The sequence below is a fragment of the Lissotriton helveticus genome, chromosome 12, assembly GCF_964261635.1.
Source record: "Lissotriton helveticus chromosome 12, aLisHel1.1, whole genome shotgun sequence".
Classification (NCBI taxonomy): domain Eukaryota; kingdom Metazoa; phylum Chordata; class Amphibia; order Caudata; family Salamandridae; genus Lissotriton; species Lissotriton helveticus.
This window is the reverse complement of record NC_136073.1, coordinates 603,822,688-603,846,148: the sequence shown is the minus strand read 5'-3', so window position 1 is coordinate 603,846,148 and position 23,461 is coordinate 603,822,688. Positions and strand designations below refer to the sequence as shown.

General features: G+C 42.8%; 1 protein-coding gene across 1 annotated transcript in view; it reads left to right on the top strand.

The window, feature by feature from the left end:
• Positions 1-23,461, top strand: part of LOC144799679 (coxsackievirus and adenovirus receptor homolog) — a 316,427-nt gene that overhangs the window by 133,513 nt on the left and 159,453 nt on the right. Inside the window, exon 2 of the mRNA XM_078671161.1 lies at positions 21,765-21,931. Coding sequence (XP_078527287.1) covers positions 21,765-21,931 — 167 coding nt within the window. The remainder of the gene's footprint in view (positions 1-21,764; positions 21,932-23,461) is intronic.

The following is a 23,461-nucleotide window of genomic DNA, read 5'->3' as shown; positions in this document are numbered from 1 at the left end:
GACAAAAGTATGGCACACCTGAAGTCATCTTGATTGGAATAAAGTGTTAACACTTAAAACATTTAATTTGCAAAGGAACAAAATGAGGGGGTTCATTTTGCCATAGAAATTATGATTAGTGCTGAAGAAAGAAAGAAAAATGAGGGCACATTTTGAGTGACTTCTCAAATCCTCTTATATTTCATTAAAACAATTCTGATATGCAGTCTCCCAAGATGGCCACCAGAGACAAAAGAGCCCAAATGTAGCCCAAATATCAGCTAGATGTAGCCCAACTATAGCCCAATGACAGAATGTCCCAGAGTGTTCTAAAGAACAACTAGAACGCTAACAGTCTTACTTATGACAAAAGTATGGCACACCTGAAGTCATCTTGATTGGAATAAAGTGGTAACACTTAATACATTTATTTTGAAAAGGAACAAAATGAGGGGTTTCATTTTGCCATAGAAATTTTATATATATATATATATATATTCACTGAAAAAACCATAGGTTACACACCAGTTATAGTTAGGAATTAGCATTTAAAAAACCTTTGAAAATCACTGAAAAAACCATAGGTTTCACACCAGTTATAGTTAGCTGGAAATTTTACTCGCATAAAACCATTGAAATTCCCACGTTATAGTTAGTTGGACTCACCATAACTAGCAAGTCTGCAATGCACTGCTGATGACGTCACATATTACATCACTCATGCATATATTTAATTATTTAAACATTACTCGCTAATATATGTATTCACTAAGATACACTTAATAAGCCAGTTAACCAATCAATTTTTTTTTAAAACACTGAAAAAACCATAGGTTTCAGGCCTTATATAGTTAGGAATTAGCATTTAAAAAACCTTTGAAATTCACTGAAAAAACCATAGGTTTCAGGCCTTATATAGTTAGGAATTAGCATTTAAAAAACCTTTGAAATTCACTGAAAAAACCATAGGTTTCAGGCCTTATATAGTTAGGAATCAGCATTTAAAAAACCTTTGAAATTCCTAACTATATAAGGCCTGAAACCTATGTTTTTTTCAGTGAATATATATATATATATATATATATATATATATATATATATCCAAAACGCCTTCCAGAAAGAAGAGTCTGAGGCCACTTGGGGGGAAATACAGCGGAGAAACTTTATTGCAGCAAAAGCACAGTGGCGCGGGCGGGAGTATGCATTTCGGCTGTGTGGCCTCCTCAGCGCCCAGCATGTAATGAGGAAGAAGAAAGCGCCTCTCAACAGTTCTGTCCCACCATGTTCAGGTGAAAACTCAGGTTAGCTCCTCCCCCTAGCCGTAATCAGTGTCACCTGCTCGGGTACTTCCATGTGGAAAGGAACTACTGGTCCCAGCATGCAATGTTCTGCCAGGAACGTCAAATGTCAGTGGGGATGACAGAACTGCAAGGCAGCAAAACTCCACATGTCCCGCACTGCCTGCCACAGCCAAAGTCCTCCTTGCGCCCCCCGTTACCGCACAACCATCACATCCAGGTACGTTAATCCACGGGGACCCGTGCGGCAGTGCGCCGAGTCCAGAGCAGAGTTCAGTGACTCTACCACCGCGTCTCTTCCTCCTGTTTGCAGTGGTGGGCTTGATGCTGTCCGAAGCCTCGGAAAAAAGGGAAAAGATGCGCCGGAGCACATCACAGCCAGTAAGATCAAGCCACCAAATGTGCAGGAGCCCCAGTAGCACTACACTGGCAAGGTAGTGCAAATTAATCCAAAAGGCCTTCCAGAAAGAAGAGTCTGAGGCCACTTGGGGGGAAATACAGCGGAGAAACTTTATTGCAGCAAAAGCACAGTGGCGCGGGCGGGCGTATGCATTTCGGCCGTGTGGCCTCCTCAGCGCCCAGCATGTAATGAGGAAGAAGAAAGCGCCTCTCAACAGTTCTGCCCCACCATGTTCAGGTGAAAACTCAGGTTAGCTCCTCCCCCTAGCCGTAATCAGTGTCACCTGCTCGGGTACTTCCATGTGGATAGGAACTACTGGTCCCAGCATGCAATGTTCTGCCAGGAACGTCAAATGTCAGTGGGGATGACAGAACTGCAAGGCAGCAAAACTCCACGTGTCCCGCACTGCCTGCCACAGCCAAAGTCCTCCTTGCGCCCCCCGTTACCGCACAACCATCACATCCAGGTACGTTAATCCACGGGGACCCGTGCGGCAGTGCGCCGAGTCCAGAGCAGAGTTCAGTGACTCTACCACCGCGTCTCTTCCTCCTGTTTGCAGTGGTGGGCTTGATGCTGTCCGAAGCCTCGGAAAAAAGGGAAAAGATGCGCCGGAGCACATCACAGCCAGTAAGATCAAGCCACCAAATGTGCAGGAGCCCCAGTAGCACTACACTGGCAATATATATATATACCAACAAACAAGGTGAGCCCCTATGAGAGAGCCACAGGTACTTGATGATTTTCGATTCTTTATTGAAAACAGCTTGCGGCAGACAGTTCGCGCTGACATTCATCTAATAACACCTCAAGTGAGAGAGTCCACCGCATAGAAGCAAGGCCCGTGATGGAGTCAGGCAGGCTTCATCAATTTCACGGGAAGCTGTGGTGGAGGAAGCAGCTGGTTATAAGCGGCAGACACAGAAGCCTATATTTTGTCAACCCAGTTGGGAAACACCTTTCTTTTTATTTCTTCTGCACATCGAACTCAACTCACTTGAGGTGTTATTCCCTGACACTATGAGGGCCACAAGGCCATGGTGATAGCCATGCCCACTGGGGCAGGTTCCTTTAAATATTTGGTGCAGGACAGTGCTAGCTAAAGCTCATAGTGAGAATGATTTTCGCTGGACTGTTTTGGCAGTAATAAATACAGCCAAAAAACAGATTAACTCAGAAATCTGCTGTTGCAGAAAGAGGGTTACTTAATTATGAAGTTTATTAGCACAGTGACGGGACTGAACAGTATGATTGAACTCAATAAAGCTTGAACCACAATCCAAAGGTTAGACTACTCATGATTGAAAACTACTCAGGATTGAAAACTGTTTATCACATTGGAGGGCACTCCATGGTTTTTATTTAAGTTTTTATTTAAGTAGTTATGTCTTTATTTGATTGGATAAGCTACGGTTTTCGTAAGGAGGAGTTCCATGAATAAAACTCTAATCAACAACCACATCTCCCAGAGTGCAACGTTTCGAATTGGAAATGATGCTGCAGTTTGATTGGGCAATGTATTTGGCCATGCCCGTTCCCTTTTAAGCTTCTGCCTGCCACACGCTGTAAACGAGTAATGGCGTTTTCGAGTGGGAAGGCACTGTTGCAATGAATGGAATCAGTTCATGACCGCGGTAAGTGGAAACTCTGTAAAATGTCCGCTTTTAATAAATTCGAGTGAAACATTCTGCGCAGACTAAACCGCGTATCTCCTTTCAGGAAATATAGGTCTCTACGAAAAAGCTGGAAGCAAGTTAAATAGTGCGCTGCAGAAGATTGAATATGCAGGTAAATACCAGTTACAATGTATCCGCTCATGGACACAATGCGATTTGTGATCAAAAACTAAACAGTAAAACTCCCGTTTTTTCTGTAGTGATAGAAGAATAGCAACGACATCACAACGTCGCAAGACCTCTGCAACTCCCTCGCCACATTCTTTCACCGCAAGATCGCCGATATCCACAACAGCTTTGGTGCCCAGACTCCACCCCTAGCCACCGAACCAACGCCCCCTACAACCACCCTCAGCGCTTGGACTCCCATCAGCACCAAAGACACCGCCCACGCTATGAACACCATCCACTCCGGCTCACCCTCCGACCCATGCCCTCACCACATCTTCAACAAAGCCGACACCATCATCGCTCCCCACCTACGGAACGTTATAAACAACTCCCTCGCGTCTGCCACCTTCACAGAAAGCTGGAAGCATGCAGAGATCAACGCCCTACTAAAGAAACCCACAGCAGACCCTAAAGACCTCAAAATCTTCTGCCCCATCTCTCTTCTTCCCTTCCCGGCAAAAGTGATCGAGAAGATCGTCAATAAAGACCTGACCGCATTCCTTGAGGCCAACGGATCCCTCGACCCATCCCAGTCCGGATTTTGAGCCAACGACAGCACCAAGATCACCCTCATCGCAGCCACCGACGACATCAGGACCCTACTCGACAACGGGGAAACCACCGCCCTCATCCTCCTAGACCTGTCACCCTAATAACCCACCTCCACAACGCTGGGATTCAAGGTAAAGCCCTGGACTGGATCACCAGACAGAACTCAGAGAGTTCGCCTCCCTCCCTTCCGCTCAGCGGCCACCGAGATCATCTGCGGCGTACCCCAAGGCTCATCGCTCAGCCCAACCCTCTTCAATATCTACATAAGCCCCCTTGCCACCATCGCACGCAAATACAACCTCAACATCATCTCATACGCCGACGACACCCAGCTGATACTCTCCCTCACCAAAGACCCAGCCGCCGCCAAGCTCAACCTCCAGGAAGGAATGAAAAACGTCGCTGAATGGATAAAACTCAGCCGTCTGAAACTGAACTCAGACAAGACAGAGGTCCTCATCCTCGGACCATCCCCATCCGCCTGGGACGACTCCCGGTGGCCCACAGAACTGGGCACCGCACCAACACCCACTGACCATGCACGCAACCTGGGATTCATCCTGGACTCCTCTCTCACGATGACCAAGCAAGTCAACGCCATCTCATCTTCATGCTTCAACACCCTGCGCATGCTCCGTAAGATCTTCCGGTGGGTCCCTACTGGAACTAGAAAGACGGTCACAGGCCCTTGTCACCAGCCGACTAGGCTACGGGAACGCCCTATACGCAGGAACCCCAGACAAACTTCAGAAAAGACTCCAACGCATACAGAACGCATCCGCACAACTCATCCTCGACATCCCCGCCACAGCCACATATCAGCCCACCTGAGAGACCTGCACTGGCTCCCCGTCAACAAAAGGATCACGTTCAGGCTCCTCACCCACGCACACAAAGCGCTCCATGACATAGGTCCTGAATACCTCAACAACCGCCTCACGTTCTACACTCCAACACGCAAACTCCGCTCTGCCAGCCTCGCCCTCGCCACCGTCCCACATATCCGTAGAACCACCGCCGGAGGAAGGTCATTCACCTACCTAGCGGCCAAGACGTGGAACTCCCTCCCCGCCCACCTACGACTGACCCAGGACCACCTCACATTCAGGAAACACCCAAAGACCTGGCTCTTCGAGCAGTAGCGGCACTCCCCCCCCCCCAGCGCCTTGAGACCCTTCACAGGTGAGTAGCGTGCTCTACAAGTGTATTGATTGATTGATTGATTGAAGAAACATCAATGCGATTTAAATGAGAAACAAAGAGGCTTGGCAAATTATTCGGCACACTTCCACTAGCAGGTATTGATTATATATTTTTACAGATGTTACTAAAATGGTAGAACGTTTGAGGCCCCGTATTAAATAAAACCTGTATATCAATTGCAGCATACAGCGGCCACAACATTAAAAAAAAGACGCACAGATTTATAGCCTGAACAGAGAGAACGACAGACAGGTAGGCCACAGTAAAAGATGAGAATACCAACAGGATTGTAAATACGCCCTAGGCCATAAATAAAACATTTTTTCACTGTTTCAGCAAAGCTGTTAACAGGAGGATCGCAGATTTTTTTTCTGACGTTTACACCAGCGTAAAAGTTCGCACCACACTAATTCAGGTACTTTATGTGGTCCATAAGAGACAACTCATGTTAAAATTGAAGAGGAAAGGGAACAGACACTATAAATAGTTTTTTATTCTGCAACTTCTTTTTTAGACCTAAAAGAAAAGCCCTGATGAGAATTCTGTGAAGAATTTAACAGAATTCGAAATGCGTCGGCATATGGTTTAAATCCACTCTAATTCAAGGATAAATACCCTTAATGCCCACAATACATTGTCCATTGTAGTCACTAAATGAAAAATACTCTGTGGACATTAAAGAATAGGGCAATATCATGTAAAGTAGTTGTTTCATTGTAGTATATTTGTCTTTCACAAAGTGTTTGTTACAGAAACTGTCTATATAAAACATTGTGTGATGTTGTTCGTTAAAATTGATTCATTGTTGTTTCATTTGTGTAAATGTTGTACTATATGTTTTTTGTGATATGAAACTGTAAAACATTGTTTTCATTTCTCTATGTGATATAAATGTAAAAATCTAATTTAAACTATCAAGTCAAAAGGTTTGAATAAATGAACCAGGACAAACATGAGGTGCATACGTTTGTCTTAAAAGCTCAAATAATTTAAGATTTTTGTGAAGTGTAGAGATTTAGGCTTATTTCCTAGTTGTTTATTCGATAATGCTGAGAGACATGCCACTGATGAAGGGAACTTTTGTTTTAGAAACGCGTCTGGAGGGCTCAATACTAGAAGAATGTCAGCGCAAACTGTCTGCCGCAAGTTGTTTTCAATAAAGAATCGAAAATCATCACGTACCTGTGACTCTCTCATAGGGGCCTCACCTTGTTTGTTGGATATATATATATATATATATATATATATATATATATATAATAATTTATTTTTTTGTCAAGATCCAAGTAATCACGCTCTCTCAGGACAATCCAATGCAAAAGATTTTATTACCAGTTACGCGTTTCGGGGAACACAGTCCCCTTGCTCACACACTGGGTAATGGATATCACCACCACACATATAGTACATCAACATAAACAAAGAACAACCCGCTTCCCCACATGGGAGAATTTCCACTGTAAAACGGCATCCATTTTGAAGTGGGGTGATTTACAGTTTGTCTAAATACCTTTTGCATTTGTAAACTTTCATATTATTACCTCATAATATTAAATGTATAGACAAGTTATACATATATCTTTAGTACATGTTCCGTATACCAAATATAATTCAACATAATTCGTGCTGTGAAATCCTAGGGCTACTTCATAAACAATCTAGAACATATTTATATGAATGATGGTAGTGACACTATGTATAGGAAAGTACAAAATTATTTATTGCAATACAAAATCATTAAAAGCTTTTTTTGGGACTATTAAATCACAGAAAACTGTACAAGATTCTAACTGTAATCAACCATTCATGCACACATACTTCATCCTAAAGGTTTTTGTACAGTGTCAACATACTAAAATAATTAGATGTCTGGCCAAAAATACACACATGATTTATATTTAATACATAGAATTTCATGGATTTCTATAATTAAAGGGTGATTTCCAATATGTCTCAACGCGCGTTTTGGCAGAGAACTGCCTTCTTCAGGAGAGCCACCTCCAATGACAAATCTTCGAATGCAGGGTGACACCTATGTCTACCCAGGCGGAACTGGCAATGCAATGAATACCAAGTCCCCCAAAGTTATGCATAACAAGATGCACTAATGACGGGACAGAGCCCAAAGGAATGTAGAACTCCCAGTGGTCTGAATTCTTAAGTATCTGTCAATTCCTATGGATGCAGGGATATGGTGCAGTGAAAAACTGATGAATCGTGACTGCAGGCATTCCCAACACGCAGCTCAGACTTCTCTGCAACCGCATCCAAAGACAGCTGGATAGCAAACATCATTCGTTGACATAACTTTGTGGGGTTTATAGACTCAAATTTCCTTTACATAAGGAAATCCTACAGTGCCAGTTAATAAATGGATTATGAAAAGGGGGTGTATTCGCTCTAGTGGCGTATGCATTATTTGTGGCTTCTCACTATTACATGATTGCTACGGCAAAACCAGGTGAACATGTTGTAGGTGATTACCACAGTATTTTGCATTATGGTGTCAAATCTAAAGTATATTTAACATTTCTGTCGCCAAATAGCTATAGAGCCTGGTCTCCTCATTCATGTCCTTTGACAAGAGATGCCCATTATCTTTCCTTAAACCTCATAAAGAAGATTACACTTTTAGTTCTGCGTTACTAAATGTTCTCAGGGTGGATGCTCCCTATGTTCAAGGGAATACTAAGGTGGGTGGTGTACCAGTTGTCAACAAATGGATATATTTAACCCTCTCACTAACCGTATATTATGTGCAAAAGTCAGAAAAATTACAATACAGCAAAAATGCGCAAAAAATGTCATATATTAGAAAATTGTGAAATTATTGTCTTATCTTTTAACGTGCCATGTGCTGACTCCTCATGCTCTTGAAGACAAGGGTTGGTGACCTCTGCTGCTACGTACAGGTAAATGTAGGTCCCTTCCTTTCCTCCTGTAGAAAAGATCAAATAATTTATTTTTGGTAAGGTTAAAAATAGGAACCTGCATATGGTCAGTGTCCACTATAAAACATGTTAGGGGGAGTGAAGATACAGTGTATCAGCGTAATAATCTAAGTTACAACTATGTCTAGACATTGATGTTAGGAGGCCGATGAGTAAATGTAAATGTAAATGTATAATCATTTCCTCATCTTGATTATAGCCCCATGGGTTCCTTGTCTGTAAATCAATTATGACACCCAGACAGACACCCAGACACTCGCCCTCCCAGTCACAGAACCACTCAGACACTCAGGCATGCACCCAATTCACTCACCCACTCAAAGAGTTATGCTCTCACTCACAGACCCCTTGAGACACTCTTACACCCACTCACAGTTCCAATCAGAGACTTATGCACCCAGTCAGTTATACACTCAGAGACCCATGTATCCACTTGCATTCGCACTCAGAGACCCATGCACCCACTGGCAGAACCACTCGGACACTCACACTGCCAGTTATAGACCCAGTGAGAGACTCATGCACTCACTCACAGACCCACTCAGACTCCTATGCACCCACTCACTCACCCACTTAGACACTCCTGTATCAACTTACAGATCCAGTCAGACAGTCATATACTTACTTACAAATGCACAAAGGCACTCATGCACGTACTCAGAGATTGAGTGAGAGACTTACGCAACCAATCACTGACCCATTGTGACCCTTATGCACCCACTCATGGATGTACTGAGGCAGTCACGCATTTAGTTAAAGAAGTATTGAAAGACTGATATTCTGTCTAACAGATCCCCTCAACTACTTATAAAGTGAAAGAGAGACTTAGTGATACAGTGATGAATGCAGTCATAGAATGTGTCTATATATATGTTTTACACTTTGTACAAACCACATCCTCTTTGTGACTACCGACAGCACCACAATTACGTTTGTAGTCGCAAATATACCTTTTTTCAGAGGTCAGAAAAATTGGAGGAATGTCAAACGTTTGGGGTGACACTACAATAAGGGCCATTTCCAACAGATCCCATTTAAAAACAAGTGATAGTGGATTTTGATCACTCAGTATCTATAGTGTTTGTGCGTGAGATGCTAGTAAAGCTTTATGAAATATTCATGTGCATGACTAAATGGTTGTAGAGTGCATGGATGTGTTTCCAAAATCAGAGGCAAGTGCTATCATCTCGCCTGGCTGCTAACACTCAGTGAGACTGTTGTTTGGTGATCCCTGCCTGAGGAGATGGACGCTGGTGATTCACAGCGTTACTTGGGGAGAGCCACGGGTGCTGTTACCTTGGGACCTCACGTCAAATAATCCACCTGTCTTGAGCAGCTGTGACTGATCTTCCCGGTGCTTCAATAAATGCACTGTAGTCCTGCAGCATGGGATGTGCCCAGCCCAGGCTGCGCCTGGTAAAAGCCCAGGCCAAGGGCAGGCCCGTCTGCGGCTGGATGAGGCTGGGCTCTCACTCTTTCATCTATATTCAACTGGGGGCAAGCATCCCAGCACCACTTATGTGATGGTGAAATCCAGCTATTTATCATCATTGGGAAACCTAAAGTTGCTGGGGGAGGGGGGTAGCAGTGTCCCATGTCCCGCCACCTCAGCCTCTATTGATAGTATATTGGATATAGTTGCGGGGATCGTTGCAATTGAAACCGAACCAACCAAGCGCAGACTTTCCTTGGACCAAGAAGTGCTGTTAGACCCACATCATGATATCGTTACCATAGTTAAAACCATAGCTGGTAACAGTGTTTCACCCATGGCCGAGGTTCATCAATAGCCGCTGCCTGTTAGTGCAAAACACAGTGGTAAAGTAGCAGATACTACAGATACAACTGAGATTAGCCTGGATTTGGACAACAATCCAATCTTGCAGTCCGACCATGGTGTAGCAGTGAAACGTAAACGGCAAGCAGGGAGAAATGGATCTGTAAAGCGTAAACAGCCACGCTCTATTAAGAGTGACAGTAATCAACTACTAGCATGGATGAAACACGTGGCTACTACACAAACACATCCCCCAATTCCAACACAGTCCTCCTCATGCCAGACCTGTGCCCCCCCCGTCACTTGATTCTTTTTCACTTGCAGCACTAGGTGCCCAGTTCGGAAGTATTCGTGAAGACAAATTAAAACCATTTACTGGTCAATTAGGCCGACTTTAGGGTCTTGTGGCTAGTATTATCAATCAATCTACTACTGAGCACATCAGGGAAAAGGGCTCTTTAGCGTACTTAGTCCTTTCTATGTGCCTCACTGTGAATCTGCTGCCTTAGAGCAGGGACACCTCCATGGGAGGTAGCCATGCGCTCTATAAATAAATAAAAGCATAATGACTCTTTAGTATCTAGGCATCCCCCATATAGGATCTCAGCATAACAGTTCAGAAGATGGGGCCAAAACACCATTGGAATCTGTTAGGGGCATCCAGGGTCCCCCTTAACATACTAAGTGAGGGACCTCAGAAAAAGCGACAAACAATCCCTCCATTTGTAGGCAACCTCCCCAGTAATGTCCCACTATACCATCTATTGCCCAAATTCCTTGTGGGACTCATATTCCTGCTGACTTCCCCTTCCATGATATCTTGAGCCTGCCTATTGCATAGAGGCCCTATGTTTTTATTCTGTGCCACCTTTAAGATACGGCTAACAGGAGTCATGGAACTAGCCACGGAATAAGGCTGTACAAACAAGCACAAACATTGTATTGCCTGGGGACAAAATGAGATCATAATGGTGAGGAAGGAGGGCTGGCTTGGCCATTCTAAGAAAAATATCACAATTGATTGTATTGTGGTAAATTTCCGCCAATATGTCTGCGTACAAGACATACTGAACAATAAGGAATTCAAGAGTTTTACTGAAACTAACGTTACTCTTACACTTGGATTTCTCTATAGACCCATGGCCCCATCCTGTGATACTCCTGTCTAGTATTCAAGCATTTCTAGCAGTGTCCCTTATCCTAATATGTTTTTTGCTCTTAACAATGCAGAAAATGTTGATTGACTTAATGGAGGTTTATTACCGGCTGAGCCTGTCAGTGTATGTAGTAGTGCTTATATAGCACACGTATCACCCCCGAAGGGGTATCAAGGCGCTGTACACATACCGCTGTGGAACCCTTCCTGGGCTTTCCCTGTGAAGTGCCCACTCCTGGGCACCCCCAAGGTGAAGCCAGGCATCCTAGCGCTGTTGGGGACATTGTGGAGATTAAGCAAGCTATTGCCCAGAGTTGCAGAGTGGGACCCATGCTTCGAATAGGCACCGAGGCGAGAATTATCAGGTCTGGGGAGATTGAGCCCAAGACCCGCAGAGGCGGGAATTGAACCCTGGTCCGGGCCAGACCTCTGCATCAGGGTCTGCCGCTCTAACCATTGAACCACACTTCTCCACTCAGTAGAGAAGTTCTGGTCCCCACAATGACCACTGAAGGTCAACAGGCTTTAGGAACTATGGGGGAGTCGTTTCTCCGCTTTGTGGTACTGACTTTCTCCTTAAAGTACTGTATGAGCATTGCAGGGACACATATCCAACTTGGAAATGAGGATTGGTTGGGTTTTGTTTTAGGGTATGAGCTGATTTGCTGTCAGGAGACATGGTCTCTAGCAGATTTCCATATAAACGGCTATCGCTCTAATTTCAATTCTGCCATACCCTCTACTTCTGGGAGGCCCTGGGGAGACTTGGCAGCTTTGATTTTTCAAAATTGTAGCAAGGTGAAAGTTAAGCCGCTAAATTCCTCTCCCTGGTTCCAACTATTGGTGATAACTGGGCTACGTACAGTGGATATTATGGTGGTTAACTTTTACCATAATGTATTGACCATGGAAACTCCCAAGTTGTTGATAATTTAATTGAGGAAATTGTGATAGTAAGCACTCCCAGCTTCTCCATGTACATCCTGTGGGCAGGGGATTTTAACTACTCATTATGCAATTTTAGTAACACAAAGATGTGTGGTCTGGAAAATGAAGCTGGTCAGGCAGTAACCCATTTTAGACACTCACAGTATTAGAATGCTTCAAATACCAATATCACCTCCACCGATTTAGTTTTCATGTTTGATTGCGTGAAAGATAACCCCTTAGCTTATCCTAATTTTTTACAGGGCACCAAATTAAGTATAATTGATTTTATGTTCATTTCTAGTAATTATAGTCCAGTTAAATATGACATACAGGGAAATACAGGGGAGAGATTATGCCAACCAAAATAGGCAGGGAAAACCTCAGCTTAATATTTAGTTGTTTGTCAGCGGCTTATTAGAGATTTTGAGACATTGTGTCAAGTTGTATCATCTGAGTTAACAGCTAAACGTCCCACTCATTCTTCCCAACCTTTTCGCTGGCTTGATAGTGCATGTAGCAAAGCAAATAAACAGCTAAGAGAAGCTCTCCACTTTGTTACAAGAAACAGGGTCATGGTTAGCGCAGCTAGGAACACTTAGAAGACCAAACTTGAAATTAGGAAGGGTGAGCTTAGAAATAACGTGTGGTCTGACTTACAGGTAGTTTAGGAATTCACAAGAAGTTTTGGGTAGTTGTCAACCGCCCACTGTTCACTGAGGGACATGAAACTAAAATTGATTTATTTGATTGCAGGCACAGAGTGGACTGCACACTTCTCATGCATTTTCAACCCCCTATATAAAGAAATTGATACTGAGGAAGGGGATGTGCTTACACCTAGGGTTATGGAACAGGCCCCCCAATTTAGTCAATCAATCATGGTTAAAGAGGTGGAGTCAGCGATTGCCCAGGGTATGTGTAGGAGAGCCCAAGGCCCGGATGGAGTCCCGCTTGATCTCTTTAAAAACAATCCTGGTCTTTGGAGTTTCAATTCTCACTAACATCCTTAGGGCCGCTGTTCTCTGCTCCCTATCCACTTCATGGAAAGAGGCATTGTGGTCCATATTTTTGATAAAAGAGCCAGAAATTACCTGGAGTGTTAAAGACCGATTTCCTTGAAAAATGCCACAGCCAAGGTCCTGTGCTGCGGGAAGAAATCCTGGTCTTTGGGGTTTCAATTCTCACTAACCTCTTTAGGGCCGCTGTTCTTGGCCCTCTCCACACTTCATGGAAAGAGGCATTGTGGTCCGTATTTTTGGAAAAAAGAGACAGAAATTACCTGGAGTGTTACAGACCGATTTCCTTGACGGCCAAGGTCCTGTGCTGCAGCAACAAACGATGGACAAAATGCTGAATGAATCAAACATTCACGCCCAGTCAAGAGACCTGGGTAAATCTCTCGTTCTTTTGCTCACTACTCCACCCCGGTTTGGACCCATACAAATGCAAATCAGTCTTGACCCTGTTCCTCATGGGAACAATACAGCCCACGCTGCCGAGAAAAAAAACCAATGGATTTAGGCCCATATCTGCACTGGGTTGAATGTTTGACATTGATCAGCATTCTGTCCATCAATTGTCCATCAATTGTTCTTTTTGTATTTGCCACCCCGAGTGGAACGGGTATGCCCAGACATGGGTCCCATGTTCTCCATGCTACCGGAGTCAAGCTAGCCTGGATGATGAGGGTGAAACACCGAAACTGGTCCCAGGATGCTTGCTTCCGTTCCAGGGAGGACCTGGCCAGGCAGTTCGGGCTGGATTGTTCCCATTAGGAGCAGGGTCAAGACTGATTTGCATACTGCTGGGTTTAAACTGCAATGGCATGGGGAGCAAAACAACGATGGATTTAGGCCCAGATCTCTGTACTGGGGTGAATGCTTGACATTGATCAGCATTCTGTCCATCAGTTGTTCTTTTTGCAACAGCCAAGGTCCTGGAGTGGGTGCTCTTAGCTCGATTGGGAATATGGACTAGCGAAAACAACATGCTTTCAAGGATCCAATATGGGTTCAGACTAGGTCGAGATACAGTTGAGCAGTGTCTGAATTTAGAGGCTAGTTTTCAGCAAGTACATAAAGTCCATGAAGTGCTCATTACATCTGGCTTCATGGCCCTGTTGTGTGCTTGTGACACCGTAAATCACAGCCTGCAGCACATGCCACAATACAAAAAATACACTTTGCAACAGCCTTGAAGGCGGTCGGATTGTAATTCCCATGGCGGGACCGCCGACAGCAATTCAGGCGGTCCCAATCCCAATATGATGGCGATGGCGATGGTGATATGATGGCGGGCGGACGAAAGTCTGACTGCCATCACAATGAGGCCCTTTGTATTGGTTTGAGGCCCAAAGTTAACAAAAACGAAAACCTTTTATTTGCATGGAAGTTACACGTTTTTGCTGTCTGGGGATCCTCTTTAACAACCAATTGAAATGGAACCCCTCTTATCTCTAAGGGTGCAGCAAGTTACCAGGGCAGTAGAAGCTCTTTTTCACTTTGCAATTAGGCTCGGCCAGAAGCCCGCTAGGGAAATGACAATGCTATACAGATCCAAATGCATTTCATTTGCTAATTGTTGGCTGGAGTATGGGGGTATACAGAAATGCTCAAAGCTCCAGCTTGTTGCGAATGCTTTCTTAGGAGGCTTTCTTAGGAGACCCAGAGAACTACCGATAGGTGACTTGCTCACTACTCCTGCCAAAACATTTGCAGATTAACTTGCATAGAATCGATCTTTTTAAAAATTGAGAACCTGCTTTTAGATCTTTGTGTTACATTTCGTGGGAATTTGTTTGGGTGGGCGTTTTCGGAGCGGGAGGGGGAATCGAACCCTGACCCTCAGTACACCTTGACCGGCACCACCATCTTGGGAGACGGTGCGGTCTAGTTGTTTTCATTGCCCTCACGCCAGCACGCTGCCCTACTTAATCGGGGACGTGACGCGAGCGCGCTAGACCCAGAGAACTACCGATAGGTGACTTGCTCACTACTCCTGCCAAAACATTTGCAGATTAACTTGCATAGAATCGAGTTTTTAAAAAATGGAGAAACTGCTTTTAAATTGAAACATTGATGATTAGATCTTGGTGTTACATTTTGTGGGAATTTGTTTGGGTGGGCGTTTTCGGAGCGGGAGGGGAAATCGAACCCTGACGCTCAGTACACCTTGACCGGCACCGCCATCTTGGGAGACGGTGCGGTCTAGTTGTTTTCATTGCCCTCACGCCAGCACGCTGCCCTACTTAATCGGGGACGTGGCGCGAGCGCGCTAGACCCTACTATCCTCCAATAGTTTACCTGGTGAGCTATTCTGCCTGCCCCATGGGCGGTGTCAGAGGGGGGACTTGGGCTTATAATGCAATACGGTAAGCGGGAGCGCAGCGGACGGGCGCAGTCGGCGGCGCGCCAAAGGTGCGCCCGTCTGCGCCCGTCCGCACCCGAACAGAACCAGGAGCCAGTCATAATGCCCAGATTATCACCTACTCCTCAGCATTTTTACAAAACCTGCATTCTACTGATTTGATTCCAACCAGGCATACACTGGATCTGCTGTCAAAAAATTACATTCTTATAAACAGAACCTGTTTCCCGGAACTATTAGACTATATAGTCCCTGGCGATACTCTATCCACTCAAGACAGGCCGGGAATTAGTCTGGACTTAAGGGTACACTATTTGAACACTCGATCGCTTGTCAAGCATCAGCTGGATATCTTCTCCTTATTAATATCAGACAGCCCCAGCCTTCTATTGCTGACTGAGACATGGCTCACGGAGGACTCTAGTCCGGACATGTTGGCAGCCATCCCCAATAATTACTACATTATACTTGCAGATCGCTCATCTAATAAGGTAGGGGGAGGTGTAGCAGCCATTATTCGCAGTGACTACAGGTTTAGCTCCCTGCCTAGCCTCGCCCTTAAAGACACTGACAACTTAGTGATAAAACTTGAATCCCCTCACAAATCCTTTGTCTGTGTACTAATTTACAGGCCGCCTAATAACACTCCCTCCTTCCCCCTGGAACTTAGCGAACAGATAGCTAAACTGGCTATCGATCACGCCAGGGTACTGCTCTTGGGTGATTTTAACTACTGGTATCAAGACCCTGAGGAGGGCCCACACTCGGCCGAAATGACGGATCTGCTTATGAATTTGAACTTCACCCAGAAAGTACTGTCCCCTACCCACCAAAAGGGACACATTTTAGATCATATCTGGACGAATGGGGTGGAGATTTCCCAGTCCTATCGTTTCCCCTTGTACCTGGTCAGATCACCATCTATTGAAATTCACCTTATGGCTCCCGTCAGCCGCGAAATCTAACTTCATGGTGGGTGGTTTTGCTAGAAGATGGAATTCCATTAATAAGGGTGATTTCCTCAGCTCGTTAGCTGACACACTTCCCCAGGCTGCACCTAATATAGAGACGATGGAAACCAAAATCGCGAACTGGCTTCTGAATGCCAGCAATAAACATGCCCCTCTTAGCAGATTAAAAACCACCCGACATGCCGATGCAACCAGATGGTTCTCCACTGAACTTAAAGATCAGAAGCTGCGGCTACGTAAATTGGAGAGACACTGGCGTGCGAAATATGGCCAGGAAGAACGACTGATCTACGTGAATGCTCGGAAAGAGTATAAAAAAAAACATTCTGGCAGCTAAAGCCGCTCACTTTTCTAATTGCATTATCAATTCAAACAATAACTCAAAAGAGATCTTTAATATTGTCAATGAACTCTCTAATCCAGAGAGAATACTATTGAAGGTGGTTCCATCACAGGAATTATGTAATTCCCTCAATGATTATTTCATTGACAAAATCATCACTATTAAAAACAATATCCCTAAATGTTCGGTTGTACCTAGCTCTGATGATCAGTTCAAAAACACTCATGTGATAAGTCAATTACCCAATATCGTCCTGGAAACTCTCCATAAGCTTTACTTAAGGTAAAATCAGGAGCCCCATCTGACTGCTGTCCGCCGCATATCCTTAAAGACTGTTTTTCGGCTTTTCCTGGTCCCATACTGGCTCTAATGAATGAGTCTCTAACTATGGGTAAAGTCCCATCGGCATTTAAGAAGGCCATAGTTGTCCCCCTATTGAAGAAACCTGGGGCAGACTCTACACTATTATCCAATTACCGCCCTATGTCTTTGCTGCCTTTTGTGGCAAAGATCTTGGAAACTCATGTAGCTAACTGACTTTTTGGAGGATTCTGGTTATCTTGACCCCCACCAGACGGGTTTCCGGCCGGCCCATTCAACGGAAGCAGTCATAGTGGCGGTAATGGATACTCTTAGAGAACATGTGGATAGGGGCTCCCCCCGGGCACTGGTATTATTAGATCTCTCAGCCGCGTTCGACGCGGTTGACCATGGAATTTTGGTCGACTGTGTCGAACTGGCAGGTGTCCAGGGGGTGGCTGCCGGCTGGCTGTCGTCCTTTTTGAATGACAGGTCTCAGGCAGTCCGTCAGGGATCCCATCTTGCCTCCCCTCACCAAATCTCTTGTGGGGTTCCTCGGGGCTCAGCTTTGTCACCTCATTTATTTAACATCTATATTTCTCCTTTGATTCGATCTCTGAAGTTGAGAAATGTGACAGGTTTCAACTATGAAGAAGACCTGCAGTTGGTCCTCGAGATCGATGGCTCCGATCATTCGGTGGCGGAGTTCCATGAAACACTGCTGTTTATACAACAGTGGATGGATTGTAACCATTTGAAACTTAACCCGGGCAAGACAGAGCTTGTCCTGACCGGGGATAGTGGCAAATTCTGGGGTCCTCATTATAGGCCCACGGAGCTGGGTTCTTCTCCCTCCCCTTCTAGCTCAGCAAAAACATTGGGAGTCTCCCTTGATAAGGAACTAACATTGAAATCCTAGGTAGGCAGTGTGATCTCAAAATGCATCTATCAGATGCGCAAGATCAGGAAAATCCACTGGTTCTTTACCCAGGACGCCCTGGCCAGGATTTTAACGGCCACGGTTTTATCGCATTTGGACTATGCAAACTCTGTATACTTAGGGATGCCACAATATTTATTTAGGCGATTACAGCTGGTCCAAAATCAGGCAGCCAGGCTGCTCATGCGTCAACCTAGATGGCAACCAATCACCCCAGCGCTTTAGAAACTTCATTGGCTCCCAATTTTCCAGCGCTGTGCCTTTAAAACAGGTTGCACCGTGTTTGAGGCCCTGTATGCTAAAAGCCCCGCCTTTATCACGAACTCGCTATCCAGATATGTGCCTAACCGGACCCTCCGTTCAACTCATTTCTTCTTGCTTTCTGTACCCAAGTTCAAACGTGTGCGCCACGGAAGCCGCCGCTTTGCGGTCCTGACACCTAAACTATGGAATTCGTTTCCTCTGGAAATTCGATCCTGCACTGACATTATGCAGTTTAGGAGGCTCCTCAAGACATGGCTGTTTAGGCAAGCTTATAATACTGGATAGCAGACAGCTGTAGTTTTGCTCAGTTCGCCTTTAGTCCTCTTTTGTTCCTAGGTCAGCGCCATGAAGCCACCCGGTGTAAGTGCGCTTAACAAATACCCACTAATATTAACATTTGATGGTCCCCCAAGGGTCTCTTTTTATCATTCTGAAGTGGGTCTCAATTATCTAGATGATTGCATAGGTCTCGGGCCTTTATTACTATGGGTCAAATTATGGTGTACAGCGGAACTAGAATTGTCCAGACAACATTTTTAAGATTGCTTGTCCATATATAACTCAGAGAAGATTCCCTTGTTTGGATATGTTAACTGTGATTTTAGCAATGTGGGCCAAATTGCTTACTTTGATGACCCAGTTCACATTCCATCTCTGGCTAAAGCCCAAATTGAGGCAGCTTATTGGAAAAGGGCATTAGCCAACCGCTAGAATTCAACTCTCAGGAAACTGTTTTCGAATGAGCCCAATGATACCCCTTCCATTACAGTGATGCAATTTTATATGTTGTTTGTTTTAAACTATCAATACAGGTCTGAGATGTTCTCATATTATTCTGTTAATCAAGGCAACATTCAAACTGTAATACTGACGACAAAACTGACAGATCAATGAATTCCACAGGTGGAATATGTGGGAGTACAAATTAAACTTAATGTAGATGAAGCAGACAAACCTTATTATGAACCACTGTTAAAAATGCATAGATGTTATGAGGAGGAGAGATTATTTTTCCATCTTCCTCATGAAGAGATTCAACATTTTATTTTATTTTTTATTTTATAGAGTTTTATATACCGCGAACTCGACCCGAATCGGGTTTCAGAGCGCTTTACATAGCACCAGTTGCATTAAATGAGGACACATTCATTGTTGTTAGGCACGGGGAGATTACGTGATTTGCCCAGAATCACAAGAGTTTGGATGAGTTTGTAATCCAAATGTATATACCTCATAGGTTTATTACCACTGTTTATTACAGCTTAGATGTCTTACACTCTAAAAGGCAGTTAGAGGCAGCCTTCTCTGGGGTATCATAAGCCTCATCGGGTATTATGGTTCTTAAAGCTCCCCTACCTCAGGGAGTTGGCATTGGATTTAGGCCTTCGTTTACTATACGTGAAATTGGTTTATAAATTGAAGTGCCTTTGGATTTTTGATTGTGAATCTCCTGAAAGCCCTATTTCTGTTCAGAATGTGAATTATTGGTGTTTTAAGTGAATTGTATAGAAATTACTTTTGAGGATGCATAAAGTACATTCAGATATGTAAATTATGAAATTTCCTAGCACTCTGCAAATAACAGTTGGCATGAACTACGATAGCTGGGATACTTTTCTTGCGGAGTTGCGCAATGGCCTCCATGGTGACGATCCCCCCCCCCCCATAGCTGACATTACTTGCGGTTCCCCTGTTGAATAGCAGCCCCAGCAGCTGAATGCAACCCACAAGAAATAGCCTAGCCCTTTGTTCAAATGTGCAGCCTGGGAAATGCACTTATCTATGCTCAGTTGTCTCATTGCTCCTCCTGATACATATGGTGGATGCAGGCGTGCTACACCTATTGTAGTTGCAGTTTTGTCTTTTTGCGGATTAGACAATTGTATGTTTCGTCAATATTTAGGCCCACCCGTTCATACATCCTAGGTAACAGCTGTCAAATAATGACTATGTCAAAGCTGCTCTATCGTTAATATAGTTGCACTGTGAGGTGGTATGGTAAATTGCCTTCTATGTTCAAACTGTGCAGAATGCCTTATAAGCTGTTTAACGTATTTGAAAATGCCAACATGTAAATAAAATAGGTTAAACAAAATATGGCATGAAAAATAGTGACTTTTAAGCTTAGCAATAAGTGGAACAAGCAATCCTTAGATGAAGATCCTCAGAAAAAATTGTCAGTTCCAATTCCAGGTTTTAAAATATTTGCAGATCAGCGATCTCGACACACAAAAGACTAACACATATTGGGGGCATTATTTCGAATTTTAAGGGAACAAAAAATCCTACAGTTTCCGGAAGTAACCCTAAATACAGAATAGAATTCACCAACTGAAATTCCTTCACAATGCAATTCCTGTTGGGAGGACATTCAGTCAAAGGGTTCTACTTTGTGTTTAGAATGACCTCCAGAAATTCGAAGATTTTCAGTTTACACCAAGCTCTAAATAAGACCCTTAGCTACAATGGACTTTCCCCTTCTAGAATTATCATTGAACATAATCTTCACATAAGTTACTGTGGTGATCTGGCTTTGGTGATTTTCAAGTGAGTATATGTTATTGGTGGAGTCTATTGGGCACTCATAGGATTTTCATTATATGTCACCTAAGTTGTTTTAAGGGGAATGCTGCATTTTATGAGGCCTCTGCTGGATGGATATTCGAAACAAATATTTGCTAAATTAACCAGACAGGGCGGAATTTAAATTGATTGCCACAACTGTGATAAATAAAAAAAAAAAAAAAAAAATGTTAGGAAGACTGCCGACAATACCATTAAAATGTCAAGGTTGATATTTGGCACTGTTGATGATTCATATGCATGTCGGGCTAACGTTGATGCCAACACACCCTGACCTAGATTGCAGGTTCTTCAGGCTCGACTAATTGAATATTTTAGTCTAGAATCTGATTTTTTTCAAAGCTAATGGACATTTTCCAAACATCTATGATAATTGTGGGTACCTGGTTGAATATTTTAATGAGAACCTGTAAAATTAGAATTATTTCTTGAAATATGATATTCTAATGAAAGCAGTTGCCATTTTGATAGATGTCTGTTTTTTTATTGTGTTTTGGATATAGATTTCTAAAAACCTGTTTCTTCTTTAATACGATGGTATTAGTCTCAGGTGTTTGTGCAACCTAACTGTTCATAGAATTTTAATGATGAAAAATATAGTTATGTGCATTTGAATTTCTAATTTAGTTATGTAAGGACTTTTAATGATAATTCGTGTTGTGTGGAGACAAATGTAAAATGTCTTCATTGAGAATAATAGCGAGAAAGTGATTTATAGATGATGATGTTGCACTTTATATGCTCTTTGAAATATGATTTACTATATGTATGGCATTGACTTGATGCCTTTTATGTGTCAATGTGTTGCTATTGTTCAATATGAATGCATTATTGTTATAGAGATTGCTGTTATCAAGTTAGAAACACTAAATAATAGATATGATCTTTATTTTTTACTTTTCACTAGCTGTTACAGCTGTGACCATCAACGAGCTCAGTACAGAGGCTCTTTTCAAAGTGAAAGGGGGCACGACAACTATACCGTGCACATATGTACTGGATGCTACAGAAACTGGAAACCTCGACATTGAGTGGGCTCTCATGAACCCTGACCCGTCTGGCCTGGACACTATGGTGAGTACTCTTGTTTCACTTTTTTGTGAGAAGGAATGGATTAAGTGGATAGAAAGGGGCATCTAAAATAAACCCACAGCAGTCACTTCAATCAATGCTGCCATGGTAACTGCTGCAAACAGCTCTGGAAAAATGTGTTGGTACTAGCTTTTTACTGTACTGAGTGAATGTAGAGCGTGAGCATGAATGATTTAGTTGGATCATCTCCAGAAGGATTTGTAGGGGCAAATTCTATAGAGCCTACACGATAATTGTGGGGGCTACGCATAAACAGTATTTTGCAGTATGTTTAGTAGTATTTCAGTAACTACTACTAAAGTACTACAGTATAAATCTTTTTTTTATTGTGAGTGGGAATTTATTTTATAATATTAACTTCAAAAAAATAATTTTTATGTAATTTAACACAATTAAATTAAATACATATTTAATTTAAAATTAAGTTGAGTGCTGTAGCATTTTTTAAATGTTGTTATAAATATCTAAAACTCATTTACATTAATATTTAACATAAAAATATTTTTACTAATTTGTTTTAGTTAAATAAACTTTTTTACTATTCCATATACTTTACCATAGGAAGATTTCACATTCATGGTGGGCATCCCCCAAAGCTTATTGAACTTTATTAAGACATTTGTAAATAAGCTGACATTCCTTTTCTGTTCAGAGAAGGAGGAAGTATCATATACGCACTTTTTTAAAACAGTGTGTAAATGAGAACAAATATTAACCAAATTAGTACAATATAAAAAACCCAGAGGACAGGTATAATTTCCATATTTTCTCTTACTAAACATTGTGGACGAAATGATTGTCTTCTTGAGTCACTTAGATCATGGCAAGAAAACAAAATAAGAACTAGGGCTTGTACATTGTACACTTGAATTTGGTTGCTTAGGTCTCTATCTGGGCATTTTTTAATGAATCCTATAAGTAGTATTATTGGATTGTTTTTATCAGATGGTAAAATGTTAGAGTATTTATGATATGACATATACTGTAGTTGAGTTTTTGCACTTTTATCTCCTTGTATGCTGCTATGAATACTGCCATATACATTTGAATACCATTTAGTTAAGAAATATTTTATCTGCTAGGCTTTCTGTATGTAAAATGAATTCTATTAGTACTTTTCAAGGACTCTTCAATTTGTTATTCTGCTCGAGCACTTGCACTTTATGCCATCTTTTATGCTGCTGCTTATGGTGCATTGTATATAGCTATTGAGTATCTTAAAACGTTTGTATTTTATCTTTCAAAGAATAGAACTTATTTCTTTCATTTCACATCCCCGAAATGCACAGCTGACGTGGCCTAAGAATTTTATGGTACAATTTGCTTTGCCCCGCTCTTGTTAACTTTGTAATTGTAAGGAACCTGAAATTGGTTATGTAACCACATCCTACCTCATTTTAATCTTAAAGCAATTATGAGTCTTGTACTATTTATGAAAATTGTAATCACTGATGTTTTGTGGTTTTTATCGGTTTGTTTTTAAGTATTGACTGATTTGGTAAAATTGGAGTT